Consider the following 15,345-nt stretch of genomic DNA (forward strand, 5'->3'; position numbering starts at 1 on the left):
TGTCTGTTGCAGATCTCTGCTATCTTCAAGGAAAGAACACTTACAAAAATCATAAATGTAACATACTTGACGGCATCACCCTCGTTTTTCTTATTCTGTATCTAATCCTTTGTTTAATGTGAAGTGTTTTCTGAATCTGTTGCTGAGGATATCCATTTGGTTTGAAAACGTTCTTCAAGTAAACAAGCTCATCTTGCAGGCTGAAATATCACGTGCCCTATATGCCGAAGTTTTAAGGACAGACACTGTTTAGGAAAGGCAATAGCAACAACTAGCATAATATGTACAGTTCCAAGTGCAAGGGTTGGGGATATACTGTGTGTCCTGAGGCACCCACTGTCCAATGGTAAAATAAAACAGAAACTTTTGTGTGTGTGTGTGTGTGTGTGTGTGTGTGTGTGTGTGTGTGTGTGTGTGTGTCCTATGTTACTGAAGCCAAACATTGTTTAAAATAGAATAGAATAGAATATTTTTATTCGCCTTTCAGTATTTTTGATACAATTGGCTTCGTCAAAGTTTACAATGGAGTACAGTTAGGTCAATAAACACTTATATACACAGAATTATTTAGCTTATTTAAGAATTGAAAACATTTATCACTTATCAAAAGCTTTTATTATAATGAGTATTTCCTAGGAATTCTTCAATTGTATAGAATTCACTGCATTTTAACCAATTTTGCAATACACTCTTGAATTTATTAAATGGGGCTGTACGAGCTGAGTATGGTAACTTATTGAAAAATTTTATGCCCAAATGTTTATAGTTATTATTTCCCCCTAAGAGAAGTCTTTCCGCTCCCAGGATTGGAATGAATCCTTACCCTCTCCCTTAAAACCCACATCCTTTCGTCTTTCCCTCTCCTTCCTGAAGAAGCAACCATCGGTTGCGAAAGCTAGTAATTCTGTGTGTGTGTTTGTGTGTTTTGTTCATTGTGCCTGTCTGCCGGCGCTTTCCCGCTTGGTAAGTCTTGGAATCTTTGTTTTTAATATATTTTTCACATGTGGAAGTTTCTTTCTATTTTATTTACATGTTGTTGTTGTTGTTGTTGTTGTTGTTGTTGTTGTTGTTGTTGTTGTCTTCAGTCCTGAGACTGGTTTGATGCAGCTCTCCATGCTACTCTATCCTGTGCAAGCTGCTTCATCTCCCAGTACCTACTGCAACCTACATCCTTCTGAATCTGCTTAGTGTATTCATCTCTCGGTCTCCCTCTACGATTTTTATCCTCCACGCTGCCTTCCAATGCTAAATTTGTGATCCCTTGATGCCTCAAAACATGTCCTACCAACCGATCCCTTCTTCTAGTCAAGTTGTGCCACAAACTTCTCTTCTCCCCAATCCTATTCAATACCTCCTCATTAGTTACGTGATCTATCCACCTTATCTTCAGTATTCTTCTGTAGCACCACATTTCGAAAGCTTCTATTCTCTTCTTGTCCAAACTAGTTATCGTCCATGTTTCACTTCCATACATGGCTACACTCCAAACAAATACTTTCAGAAACGACTTCCTGATACATAAATCTATATTCGATGTTAACAAATTTCTCTTCTTCAGAAACGCTTTCCTTGCCATTGCCAGTCTACATTTTATATCCTCTCTACTTCGACCATCATCAGTTATTTTACTTACTAAATAGCAAAACTCCTTTACTACTTTAATTGTCTCATTTCCTAATCTAATTCCCACACAATCACCCAATTTAATCAGACTACATTCCATTATCCTCGTTTTGCTTTTGTTAATGTTCATCTTATATCCTCCTTTCAAGACACTGTCCATTCCGTTCAACTGCTCTTCCAAGTCCTTTGCCGTCTCTGACAGAATTACAATGTCATCGGCGAACCTCAAAGTTTTTACTTCGTCTCCATGAATTTTAATACCTACTCCTAATTTTTCTTTTGTTTCCTTTACTGCTTGCTCAATATACAGATTGAATAACATCGGGGAGAGGCTACAACCCTGTCTCACTCCTTTCCCAACCACTGCTTCCCTTTCATGCCCCTCGACTCTTATTACTACCATCTGGTTTCTGTACAAATTATAAATAGCCTTTCGCTCCCTGTATTTTACCCCTGCCACCTTTAGAATTTGAAAAAGAGTATTCCAGTCAACATTGTCAAAAGCTTTCTCTAAGTCTACAAATGCTAGAAACGTGGGTTTGCCTTTTCTTAATCTTTCTTCTAAGATAAGTCGTAAGGTCAGTATTGCCTCACGTGTTCCAACATTTCGACGGAATCCAAACTGATCCTCCCCGAGGTCTCCATCTACCAGTTTTTCCATTCGTCTGTAAAGAATTCGCGTTAGTATTTTGCAGCCGTGGCTTATTAAACTGATAGTTCGGTAATTTTCACATCTGTCAACACCTGCTTTCTTTGGGATTGGAATTATTATATTCTTCTTGAAGTCTGAGGGTATTTCGCCTGTCTCATACATCTTGCTCACCAGCTGGTAGAGTTTTGTCATGACTGGCTCTCCCAAGGCCGTCAGTAGTTCTAATGGAATGTTGTCTACTCCGGGGGCCTTGTTTCGACTCAGGTCTTTCAGTGCTCTGTCAAACTCTTCACGCAGTATCGTATCTCCCATTTCGTCTTCATCTACATCCTCTTCTATTTCCATAATATTGTCCTCAAGTACATCGCCCTTGTATAAACCTTCTGTATACTCCTTCCACCTTTCTGCCTTCCCTTCTTTGCTTAGAACTGGGCTGCCATCTGAGCTCTTGATATTCATACACGTGGTTCTCTTCTCTCCAAAGGTCTCTTTAATTTTCCTGTAGGCAGTATCTATCTTACCCCTAGTGAGATAAGCTTCTACATCCTTACATTTGTCCTCTAGCCATCCCTGTTTAGCCATTTTGCACTTCCTGTCGATCTCATTTTTGAGACGTTTGTATTCCTTTTTGCCTGCTTCATTTACTGCATTTTTATATTTTCTCCTTTCATCAATTAAATTCAATATTTCTTCTGTTACCCAAGGATTTCTAGCAGCCCTCGTCTTTGTACCTACTTTATCCTCTGCTGCCTTCACTACTACATCCCTCAGAGCTACCCATTCTTCTTCTACTGTATTTCTTTCCCCTATTCCTGTCAATTGTTCCCTTATGCTCTCTCTGAAACTCTCTACAACCTCTGGTTCTTTCAGTTTATCCAGGTCCCATCTCCTTAATTTCTCACATTTTTGCAGTTTCTTCAGTTTTAATCTACAGGTCATAACCAATAGATTGTGGTCAGAGTCCACAACTGCCCCTGGAAATGTCTTACAACTTAAAACCTGGTTCCTAAATCTCTGTCTTACCATTATATAATCTATCTGATACCTTTTAGTATCTCCAGGGTTCTTCCACGTATACAACCTTCTTTCATGATTCTTAAACCAAGTGTTAGCTATGATTAAGTTGTGCTCTGTGCAAAATTCTACTAGGCGGCTTCCTCTTTCATTTCTTAGTCCCAATCCATATTCACCTACTATGTTTCCTTCTCTCCCTTTTCCTACACTCGAATTCCAGTCACCCATTACTATTAAATTTTCGTCTCCCTTCACTATCTGAATAATTTCTTTTATTTCATCGTACATTTCTTCAATTTCTTCATCATCTGCAGAGCTAGTTGGCATATAAACTTGTACTACTGTAGTAGGTGTGGGCTTCGTATCTATCTTGGCCACAATAATGCGTTCACTATGCTGTTTGTAGTAGCTTACCCGTATTCCTATTTTCCTATTCATTATTAAACCTACTCCTGCATTACCCCTATTTGATTTTGTGTTTATAACCCTGTAGTCACCTGACCAGAAGTCTTGTTCCTCCTGCCACCGAACTTCACTAATTCCCACTATATCTAACTTTAACCTATCCGTTTCCCTTTTTAAATTTTCTAACCTACCTGCCCGATTAAGGGATCTGACATTCCACGCTCCGATCCGTAGAACGCCAGTTTTCTTTCTCCTGATAACGACATCCTCCTGAGTAGTCCCCGCCCGGAGATCCGAATGGGGGACTATTTTACCTCCGGAATATTTTACCCAAGAGGATGCCATCATCATTTAATCATACAGTAAAGCTGCATGTCCTCGGGAAAAATTACGGCTGTAGTTTCCCCTTGCTTTCAGCCGTTCGCAGTACCAGCACAGCAAGGCCGTTTTGGTTAATGTTGCAAGGCCAGATCAGTCAATCATCCAGACTGTTGCCCCTGCAACTACTGAAAAGGCTGCTGCCCCTCTTCAGGAACCACACGTTTGTCTGGCCTCTCAACAGATACCCCTCCGTTGTGGTTGCACCTACGGTACGGCCATCTGTATCGCTGAGGCACGCAAGCCTCCCCACCAACGGCAAGGTCCATGGTTCATGGTTTTTTTTTTTTTTTTTTTACATCATTATATATATATATATATATATATATATATATATATATATATATATATATATATATATATATATATTGAGGCTACAGTGAAGATCACTAGCTCTTTAAATAAGTCTCTGCAGGATGATCTTGGATGAGCTCAAGTAATTACTCTGATTACACGCTTTTGTGCAATGAACACTCTTTTACTCAATGATGAGTTACCACAGAATATGATGCCATATGAAAGCAGAGAATGAAAATAGGCGTGGTAAGCTAATTTATTGAGATGTATATCACCAAAATTTTCAATGATCCAAACAGCATAAGTAGCTGAACTCAAATGTTTCAGCAGATCTTCAATGTGTTTTTTTCCAGTTCAACCCCTCATCAAGGCATACACCTAGATATTTTGAATATTCTACCTTAGCTACCGATTTCTGATCGAAGTCTATATTTATTTAATGGTGTTACTCCATTTACTGTGTGAAACTGTATATACTGTGTTTTGTCAATGTTTAATGAGAGCCCATTTGCAGAGAACCACTTAATGATTTTCTGAAAACATCGTTTACAATTTCATCAGTTAATTCTTGTCTGTATGTTCCTGAATAATGTGTGCCCTTTTAGATCAAAGCAAGTTTTAGTTACTATACAGTATAGAACATAGTAGCTTTTTATAGCACCTGTTTCACTTTACTAATAACTCTCTCCATATCCTCAAAAGATGATCATCTTGCTGAGTTCAATGGAAAATGTATGTGACTGACGGTATGGATGCAATAAATATATGATAAAGGACTTAATTTGGAAGAATGTTCTATTGCTCAACACATGTAAAAGGCAATTAGAAGTGAAACATAGTTGCACTATACCTATAATGGTGTTCAGAACCTTTTTTCCAAATTTTGTTTTTCTATATGAAAGCTGAAGTACTGCTTATATTATTACTGCTTTTGTTGTAAACAATTAAATACAATTTGAAGTTGTGTTATCTGACCACAGGTCTTTCCTCAAGAATGTTAATAATTATAAGAATTTATATTAAACGAATTACACATAACATTTTTATTAAAATTAATAGTAAATTGCATAACTTTTCTCATACGTTTAATTGAATAAAACCTTTCATTTCTCTATTCTCTGTCTAGGATGAGAAGAAATCCATATTCACTGTGAATGGGGTCATGCGAATGGTGAGTCTTATTTTTATATGTTTTAGTTGCAGTTTTATCACCTTTTTCATTTGTGCATCAATGTCTTCGAACTAAAATATGGTGGTGTTGGTGTTCTTGAACCCGAAACCCTTTAATGAAAAAAAATTTTGTCTCCAGAATGTGGCTAGCAACGTGGCACACTGTTCCTCATTGCTATACCATGTTCCAGGGTCCTGATAGGTCTCATACTGTTCACAATGTCTTATGGGACAAACTAAAAGTGTATGGGATTGCCAGTTGGAAGATGCCAAGGTTAGATACTATTGTCTAATCGGAAAAGGAAAAGTTGTCTTTCTTCATATCATCTGGCTCTGTTCCATTCCTAGCATTCTGAAATTCTTTTAGTTAGAGAGAAATTACACGAAAAGGAAGAATGGAAGAATACGATGTTCAGGTACTGAATGAAAGAATGAGCAGTTCTGAAGCCAAGGTACAGAGATGCATAAGACGAAGGAAACAGCTCAGACGTAATTTTATTGTAGTCTATATCCGAGTTACATCTACATACATAGGTAGTAAAGCCTCTGCAAAGTGCATAGCAGGCAGTATTCCCCATAGTACCATGTACAAGGATTTCTTCCTTTTTCTTATGTGTATGTAATACCAGAACAGTGATTGCTCAAACAGCTCTGTAATTAATTTAATGTTGTCTTTTGTGCAGACCTCAGTGTGAAACAAATGGGCAAAACATGAGAAACAGAGTGAGTACAAGTCTAAAGTTGAGGGTTGCATACACTAGAACTCAAGGTGCCACTGTTACATCAATGCTAGAGCGGCTATCTTCCTTCTTACTACAGTTCTGGGAGTATGATGAGCCTGAAAAGGCCAGTGCTGTGGTCACTTCCTACTTGTTGATTCATTCTCTCTTACTGAAGCATACAGGAGTGAGGCTAACTCAAACTTAGTACGGAAGTCTAGTGCACAATCTCACTACAGTATGGTAGCATTGACAGGGCAAATGACCGATTGTTGGGATCAGATGGCCTCTGACAAAGCTGTCTTTTGCACGATTGTGAAATGTGTGAGACAAAAATAGAGTGATGCAGTGTATACAATAGAAAATGTGATGCATGAGAGGAAGAACGATGTTTGGAAGTGTTTAATGCTATATTCCAAGCTTCAGATGAAAAGCATGCAAAGTTCATCCAATTAAAACAAAATTGTTGTTTTCTTGTTTGTTTCACCTCCACCATATAGTCTACTTGCATCCAACTACAGATTCGAGTGGAATAGGCAGTGGAGAGATTTGCAAGTTGAGTATCTGAGTGTACAGAGACAGGGAGTTTGGAATTTAAATTGTACTACCTGCTGGCGAGTTTAAAGCAAGTATGTGGAGCTCTTTCTAATCTCTAGTAGGGGCCCCTAGATTCCTCATTTAATACTAACTCTTGAAACTTTGTAAGTAAGCTTTCACAGGATAGCTGATGTCTATCTTCAAGCGTCTGCCAGTATAGGTTTTTCCATGTTTTTGTGACAATCTGCTTTGTGAGTTGAGCAAACCTGACTACTTTTGCAGCCCTTAAAATTCAATACAGCCTGTTAGTTCTGTGTGGTATGGGTCTCATACACTTGAGGAGTAATATTATAGGTGTGTCACATGAGTAATACATAAGCAGTCTCCTTTGAAGACTGACTGCTGTACAGGCTACCACCAGTTTAAGAAGTATCAGTAGTAATGAGTTAACAGTTTGAAATTTTTTTCATAACAGCCAGTACTTTGATACTTCCTGTCGTGGCCTGTGAACCAGTTCCAACAATCGTTATAGCCTGGAAGTAGTTATTTCCAGTTAGGATTGCTTGTGGGCAAAGTGTTCCCATGTGTTGACTGTAAAAGCCAACAAAATGAGTGAGGGAGGTATTACGAGCTGGATGCAGGGAATATGAGTGGAGTGTTGGTTGCACAGCTGACTCTCTCTCTCAATGGATTTCTTTCTCCCTCTCCTTTCCTACGTCCCTCACTCTGCTAAGTGACTGGTGCCGCTACACCAAACATAGGGCACGCCCATCGTACCCTGTAATGCAGAATATATTTTGGTTTTACCTCTTAAATGCATTGTTTTCTTATGAACATGTCTGGATGACCCGCGTCCACCTGTAGGCTTGTACTCTGCATTTTTAGTAACCTACCAAAATCTGTCACTTTACTTATGACTGATCCTATGTGTTTCAACTTCATGTCTCCACAAACTGTTTTAACCAGACATTTGCATAATTTAACTAACACCAACTGAGACTCTCAGTATTGTAGGCAAAGAATGCCACTATTCTGCATTTTATGAAGAGTACAATTTTATATTTCTCAAAGTTAAGTAGGTTGTCTATGTGACCTGATGCTTTCCCATCATACATGCTGTTTGAAGGGTTCTCAGGTGTCAAGCCAGATACAATTGCCGAATGCCCATGATATTTTGGCAAATAACTGTTTCACTATCATCAGGTGGTCTATCAGCATCACCTGATGATGGCAGATCGTTATTTGCTGAAATATCATGTGCATTCATGATTATATCTGGCTGGACACCTGAGAACTCTTATCAACCTCTGACTGAATATTTTGGTGCAGGTTTTTTTTTTAGTTTTTTTATATAGCATTTCATTAAAGAAAAGAGATGTCACTATTTTGCTAGGAGATTTAGAGGTCCTGTGGGAGATTATCAAGCCCACAAGAGAACAAACAAGAATGGTGAGAGATTAGTGGAACTGTGTAGGACACACAAGATGAGAATAATGACCACCCATTACAAAGATAAGTTAAGCAAGACAATAACGTGGGTCAGCCATGAAAACGGGGTTGGGGAAAATCAGCTAGACCATGTAGCAATCCGTGAAAAGAATCACAGAGAGATTATGAAAAAGAAAGTGAGGAAAAATACCAGGAAGGAATCAGATCACCACTTTGTCGAAATAAAATGCAGATGGATACCCAACAGAGCAAGGAAATGTAGGACCATGAACACCCACAGAATCGACCTAGATCTTCTAAAAAAAACACAGAGAATGGTAGTTCAGAGTGATTGGAAGAGAGTGAGAGGTATGATGGAAGAAGAGGCAGTGCAACTGGCCACTCACAACAAGAAAAGGAGACATGAGTGGTGGACAGAAGAATGTGAGAATGCAGTCTAGACCGGGAGAAAAGCATGGATGAAATGGAAATCCTGGAAGAAGAAGAAAGAAGACTGGTCGAAAGTCCAGAATGCGAGAAAAATTGCTAACAAAATGATCAGAAATGCCAAGAGAAGTAGATGGAATGAGAAACTTGAAGAAGCAAACACAGCCTTGAAGAAACACAAACCACATATCTTTTTCAGAGAAATGAAGAGCAGAATTAAAGGTTTCGAGGCATAAGAATCCTTCGTAATAGTACAAGATGGCACAATAAAAATTGGCGAGAAAGAGGTGTGTGAGGAAATGGCTAGGAATTTTAGAGATTTGCTGAATGCAGAAGCACCGACAGTAAAGTGGACCCCTTACGCTCTAGGGACAAAAGTCAGGATAGACAATGTACCCAACATGGCAGAAGTAGCAGAGGCAATTAAAAACCTCAAACACAACAAGGGATCAGGCAATGATGGTATCTGTGCTGAAGAGATCAAGTGGGGTGGGCCTGAAATAGAAAGAAGTGTGTACAATATAATAATGGATATCTGGAAAGAAGCCATTATAATACCCTAAACAAGAAAGGGGACAAGAAAGTACTGGATAACTACAGGGGCGTATCTCTGATAAACATAGGGTACAAGGTTGTGTCGAGAAGCTTGCTGAACAGAGTTGAAGAACAACTGGGGCAGACAATAGGAGAGTACCAGTGTGGCTTTAAGAAAAGGGAGGAACTGTACAAACAGATATTTGGAATAAAAATGATAATAGAACACAGGCACAGGGAAGGAAAAAAGACAATAGTGACATTTGTGAACTTTCAAAAGGCCTATGATTCAGCTGACAGAAGTATTCTGCCTGATGTGTTATTAAGATAGAGGACTGGATGCTACATCACACACAAAAATAAAGGAAACATTAAGCAACACTACTTCCAGGATCAGGCATTGCAGTACGCTGTCACACAGTTTTGAAATAAAAACCGGAGTCCAGCTAGGGGATGGATTGTCACCAATTTTATTTAACCTGGTTTTGGATGAAGTACCGAGACAGTAGACACAACTAAATAGTCACATGAAGATCCAAGAGGTGCAAACAAAGTACAAGGTCAAACATAATGCAATAGTGGACTGTCTGGCATTCGCAGATGGCATGGCACTTTTAAATGAGACAGAAGAATAGGCAAAGACAGCACTAAAAAATTTAGCCAAAACAGCAGTAAAAGTCAGACTGAAGATTGCATATAAGAAGACCAAGACATTGAACACTGAGTCTGACTGGAAGATAGATGACCAAATGGTTGACAAAGTCAACAGTATTTGCTATTTTGGGGAGAAGATAACTGGTGGCATACAAAGCAACAGTAGCACAGTAGACAGGGCACAGCTTTTTCAGAAGCTTTGGTATGCGGTGAATTTAACATATGGCAAGAAAAATCTGTCATGGAATTCAAAACTGTGACATTACACAGCAACTGTAAGAAATGCTGCTCTGTGTGCATCAGAAATGATCACACTTGACAAGAGAGCTTCTATAAAGCTGGAGGAGGAGGAGCGGAAAAATTTGAGAGGCATGTGGGACACCAAAAAACATGGGGATATCTGGATACACAGAACATGACAGGAACTGTATGAAAATATTTAACCCATATCGAGCGAGATACGGAAGAGGAAGTTATGATTTGTTGGGCACGTCGTGGGGCTGGACGAGGCGAGGTCGACTAAGAAGATATGAAATGCAACATATCATACAGGAAACAATAGGATGAAGGAAGTCAGAGATGACTGGAAGGCTGTAGGAATAAAAGAAAGGAATCTGCAGGCAATAGTACAGGACAGGGAGGAGTATAAAGGGTTGGTGGATGGTTACAGGTGGCTAGACAACAAAATCAAAGTTTCTTAACAGAAGCAAAAGAATGAAGAGGTATTGGGAAGAAAGAGGACTTGCAAAACAAGTAACACGTGATCCTGAACGGTCTTAACAAAGCAAAAGAAGAGGAGAAGGGTATTAATAAAGCAGAAGAAGAAGAATAAGAATAAGAAAATAAAACTGCATCATCTGCAAAAAGTCTGACATTACTATTAATATTGTCTGTTTCGTCATTAATAAACAAGCTGAACAACAACAAGGATTCAAACACTTCCCTGGGGCACAACTGTAGTTACTTCTACATAAGTCAGTGACTCACCATGCAAGATAACATGCTGCGTCTTCCCTACCACAAAATTCTCAAACCCGCCACAAATTTTAAGTGATACCTTATACCATTGTACTGTCATTAAAAAGCACTGGTGTGCTACAACTCTGAAAGTTTTTCAGAAGTCAAGAAATACTGCATCCACCTGTTTGCTTTGACCCACAACTTTCAGAGTGTCATGTCAGATGAGTACAAGTTAAGTTTCTCATGACTGGTGTTTTAAAATATATGCTGGTAACTTTCCAAGTTACATCATTACATTTGAGCTCAAAATATGTTCTAAGATCCTATAACAGATGGATGTCAAGGATACCGAATAGAAATTTTGTGGATCACTTCTGCTACCCTTCTGGTAGATAAGTGTGCCTGTGCTTTCTTTCAACCACTAAGCACAGTTTATTGTTTGAGACATTCTTGTTATACTGTGAGTCAGAGAGTAGCTGTCTCCCCTGTAAATTCTGCACAGAATCTGCCTGGGATTCTAATGGACTGCAGGTCTTGTTCAATTTTAGTGTCAGCTGTATTTCAATGCCACTGACACTAATATCTATATCCAGAATGAGATTTTCACTCTGCAGCGGAGTGTGTGCTGATATGAAACTTCCTGGCAGATTAAAATTGTGTGCCGGACCGAGACTCAAACTTGGGACCTTTGCCTTTTGCGAGCAAGTGCTCTACCAACTCAGCTACCCAAGCACGACTCACGCCCCGTCCTCACGGCTTTACTTCTGCCAGTATCTCGTCTGCTACTTTCCAAAGTGAAAATCTCATTCTGGAAACATCCCCGAGGCTGTGGCTAAGCCATGTCTCCGCAATTCCTTTCTTTCAGGAGTGCTAGTTCTGCAAGGTTCGCAGGAGAGCTTCTGTTCAGTTTGGAAGGTAGGAGACGAGGTACTGGCAGAATTGCAAATCGATACAAAATTTTCCTTCTGCTCATCCTTCCTCATTTTCAAATTATCAGTTAAAAATGTTTTGCATGGACCTGTATCAGATGCTACGTTCTTTGATAAGCCCTTGAATTGTTATTCAAATGTTTTAACAAACAATTCTCCTCACCTTTTGCATTTTTTCTGTGTTTTAGTTTAACAGACATCCCAAACGTCGTCCGTTTTCTGCCAACTCATTTCCACTTTTAAATTGCTCATGGCAACTGTCTTCAGAGTTACAGCATTATTGCCATTGACCTATTTTGACATTTCATGAGTTTCTTCGGCAATTTTTTTGCAACATGAAACAGGACTATTGAGCTGCACAATGCATGACACACGCAGTAAACACCACCTCACCCTGGCGTCTCTGGACCCTGACTGACAAGTCAGAACGTGTTCCAACTTGATGCTGGCTGTCTCAATGGATCAGGCTACTGGACAAATTACATCAAATGATTGTACTGTTTGCACTTTCACGAAATTTTGTTGATCACACTTCGTACAAGCTCATTTTGTCAGATATTTGAATCTTTGTTTAGCATTAGGATTTCATTTTATTTTGCCACATAATCTGACAACAAATTTCAATTCAAAATCGTAAGTCTTAACAGAAAATTTATTTTCCTCTCCACACGCAAAATGAATATTTCAATCACCATGTTTTACACTGATGCAACTTTACATTACTTAATGAAATCATTGAATAGAAACATAACCTGGAAAAGGAATAGATAAATAGGACAAGAGTGAACGAGACTTTTTAAAATGGATCACAAAATGAAGGTTAAACAAATTTACACATCATTACGTGCTCTTTCTCCTAATTTTCTTCAATCAGCAGCTTCTTCCCATTTCCAGTTTAATAAATAATAAATATTTTTGTGTCCCTTACACTTGTCTTCATTTACTCTGTTTTTAAAGTCTTCCGTTCCTTGAAGCTATCTCCTTCTTAACTCAGTTTGTCCCTGAATATAAAAAAATACCCCAGAATTTTATAAGAATGCGCGGTGTCTGTTCTCTTGGACATGTTAGAATCATTGTTTAGTATTAGGAGTTCATTTTATTTTGCCACAGAATCTGATTAAAAAATTTCAATTCAAAATCATACTTCTTAATAGAAATTTGTCTGTAGAAAAAAGAACAGACACCATACAGAATCCACAGCTATTATACATTATATGTAAACTGAAGGTGAGGAGGTGAAGAAAGGAAAGGAAGGGATCACTGCTGTCAGTTGCATCAGGACATTATGCGGGATTCGTGGCTACAAGTGAAAATGTGTGCCGGACCAAGATACAAACCTAGGATCTCATGCTTACCAGGAGGCCTGGTCTGGTCAACTCAGTGCCACCGAATCTGTGTGAGGCCCCAACGCAGCAGACAGCAGTGATTCCCTCCCTTTCTTCCCCTCTCCACTTTCAATTTACATGTAGGTATAACATCTGCAGATTCTACGTAGTGTCTGTTCTTTTCGTATGATCTGATTGACCTGGCTGGGCAATGAATCCACCTTCTTCAGCGCAGATGCAGGAAAAATACCAGACCTCCTTTGGGAATTTCAGAGAGCAAACATGGAGGAAATGGACAAGGGCTGTGGATAGCTGGCACTCCATAGTGATGGAGACCGATGTGTTCACCAGGGTCCTGAGGGAGCCTCTACTAGGCTAAAAGACTCTACTATGTTCAGGAACATATTCTGTAATTTTTCTACTTTCTTTCACCTTGTTTATTTGGTACACTGGCACTGTTATGAAACTACTTCTGTCACTGCGACACTGTACCCATGTCTAACCTGCTGCACCATGTAATACAAAAAAAATGTGATCTGAAACTGAAAGTAGTAGTTGTCTTTAATCTGAAGCCTGGTTTTACGCAGCTCTCCATATCTGTCTGTCCTGTATATGCCGCATCATCTCTGCATAATTACTGCAAGCTAAACCCACTTGAACCAGCTTACTACAGTTGAGTCTCTCTCTCTCTCTCTCTCTCTCTCTCTCTCTCTCTCTCTCTCTCAAAAGCAACGATGATTTAACTTACCAAACGAAGGCGTTGGCATGTTGATAGACAAACAAACAAACATAAACACACACACACAAAATTCAAGCTTTCACAATCAACGGTTGCTTCGTCAGGAGAGGGGGAAGGAGAGCGAAAGACGAAAGGATACACACACCAAATTGAATATTCCTTGGCCCCTCACGATGAATCTTGTAAAGCAACCTCTTCTTTTAATGAACCTGTGCCACAAATTTATTTTCTCCTGAAATCCACTCAGTGTCTCCTCACTGGTTATCTGACCTACCCATGTAATCTTCAGCATTCTTCTGTAGCACTGCTTTTCAATAGCTTCTTTTTCTTCTTATATGACTTAATCATCATCTACATTTCACTCTTATATAAGGCTACAATAGAGACAACTAACTTAAGAAATGACTTCCTTATACTTCAGTTTATATTTAATGTTAAAAGCTCTATGTTTCTCAGAAACGCTTTTGGCAGTTTGCATTTTATATCCTTGCCACTTCAGCCTTAGTCAGTTATTTTGGTACTCAATAACAAAACTCACCATCTACTTTTAGCACTCACTTCCTAGTCTAACACACATGCAATCGCCTGATTTAATTTGACTACTCTCCATTACCCTTGTTTCACTTAATGTTCGTATCATAACTTCTGCGCAATACGCTATCCATTTTGATTAATTGACCTTCCAAGTCCTGTGTCTTCTCTGACAGAATAACAATGTCACCAGCACATATTACAGAAGTATTTATTTCTTTTCCCTGAACTTCAATTATCTCTGCTTCCTGTCACATTCTTTGGCTAAATACTCATAGAATTAGTAAGTCCTCCTCCCCTCACCCTTTAAGTCTTAAGTTTTACAACAATGCAACAAAAGACAGATTGCTACTTACCATAAAGAAATCTCGTCAAGTTGCAGGCAGGCGTAATTAAAAGACACTCCATAAAGAGTTCAGCCACAACCTTCATCAGTAAAACACACACACACACACACACACACACACACACACACACACACACACACCTACCCTACCTTTCACACACACAAACAGGAAACACACATCATGCACACACAACTAACAACTCCAGCATCTCGGGCTGGAATGCAGCTATCATGTGGTGGGATGCAAGCAGCAACCTGGAGGAGGTGAGAAAGTGGAAGAGGAAGGGGTGGCGATGGTGGAGAGTCAGTGAAGGAAATGGTTGGTGTCTTTGACATGGGAGGCTAGATTACAGGCAATTGATTGGATGTGTCGTCATTGAGGGCTGAAAGTCTTTCAGTGGGGGCACAACAACCAGCCACAATGGCGCATCCAGGATTGTTGGGCTTGTGGATTTTGGGGAGCATGTAGAAGGTACGTGTGCGGGATGTCATAGGGGCAAGGAGCGAAATGGATTCAGGGGAGATTTCTGGAAAGTGCCTAAGGCTTAAAGCAGGGACTGGAGTTTGTGTTGGACTTCTGGGATGGTATCACTCTGGTAGAGGCCTTCTGCCAGGTAGTCACAGCAATTCATAACAACAGTGGTGGAACCTTTGACT

General features: G+C 39.4%; 2 protein-coding genes across 3 annotated transcripts in view; one reads left to right on the forward strand and one right to left on the reverse strand.

Annotated features, from left to right (window-relative positions):
* Positions 1-15,345, reverse strand: part of LOC126267319 (vesicle transport protein USE1) — a 130,096-nt gene that overhangs the window by 62,787 nt on the left and 51,964 nt on the right. The gene's annotated exons all lie outside the window — the stretch shown is intronic.
* The window catches only part of LOC126267318 (neuronal acetylcholine receptor subunit alpha-10-like), a 56,725-nt gene that overhangs the window by 4,584 nt on the left and 36,796 nt on the right, over positions 1-15,345 (forward strand). Inside the window, exon 4 of the mRNA XM_049972417.1 lies at positions 5,496-5,540. Within this exon, the coding sequence (XP_049828374.1) occupies positions 5,496-5,540 (45 nt within the window). The remainder of the gene's footprint in view (positions 1-5,495; positions 5,541-15,345) is intronic.

Source organism: Schistocerca gregaria, chromosome 4 (assembly GCF_023897955.1).
Source record: "Schistocerca gregaria isolate iqSchGreg1 chromosome 4, iqSchGreg1.2, whole genome shotgun sequence".
NCBI classification, from domain to species: Eukaryota; Metazoa; Arthropoda; class Insecta; order Orthoptera; family Acrididae; genus Schistocerca; species Schistocerca gregaria.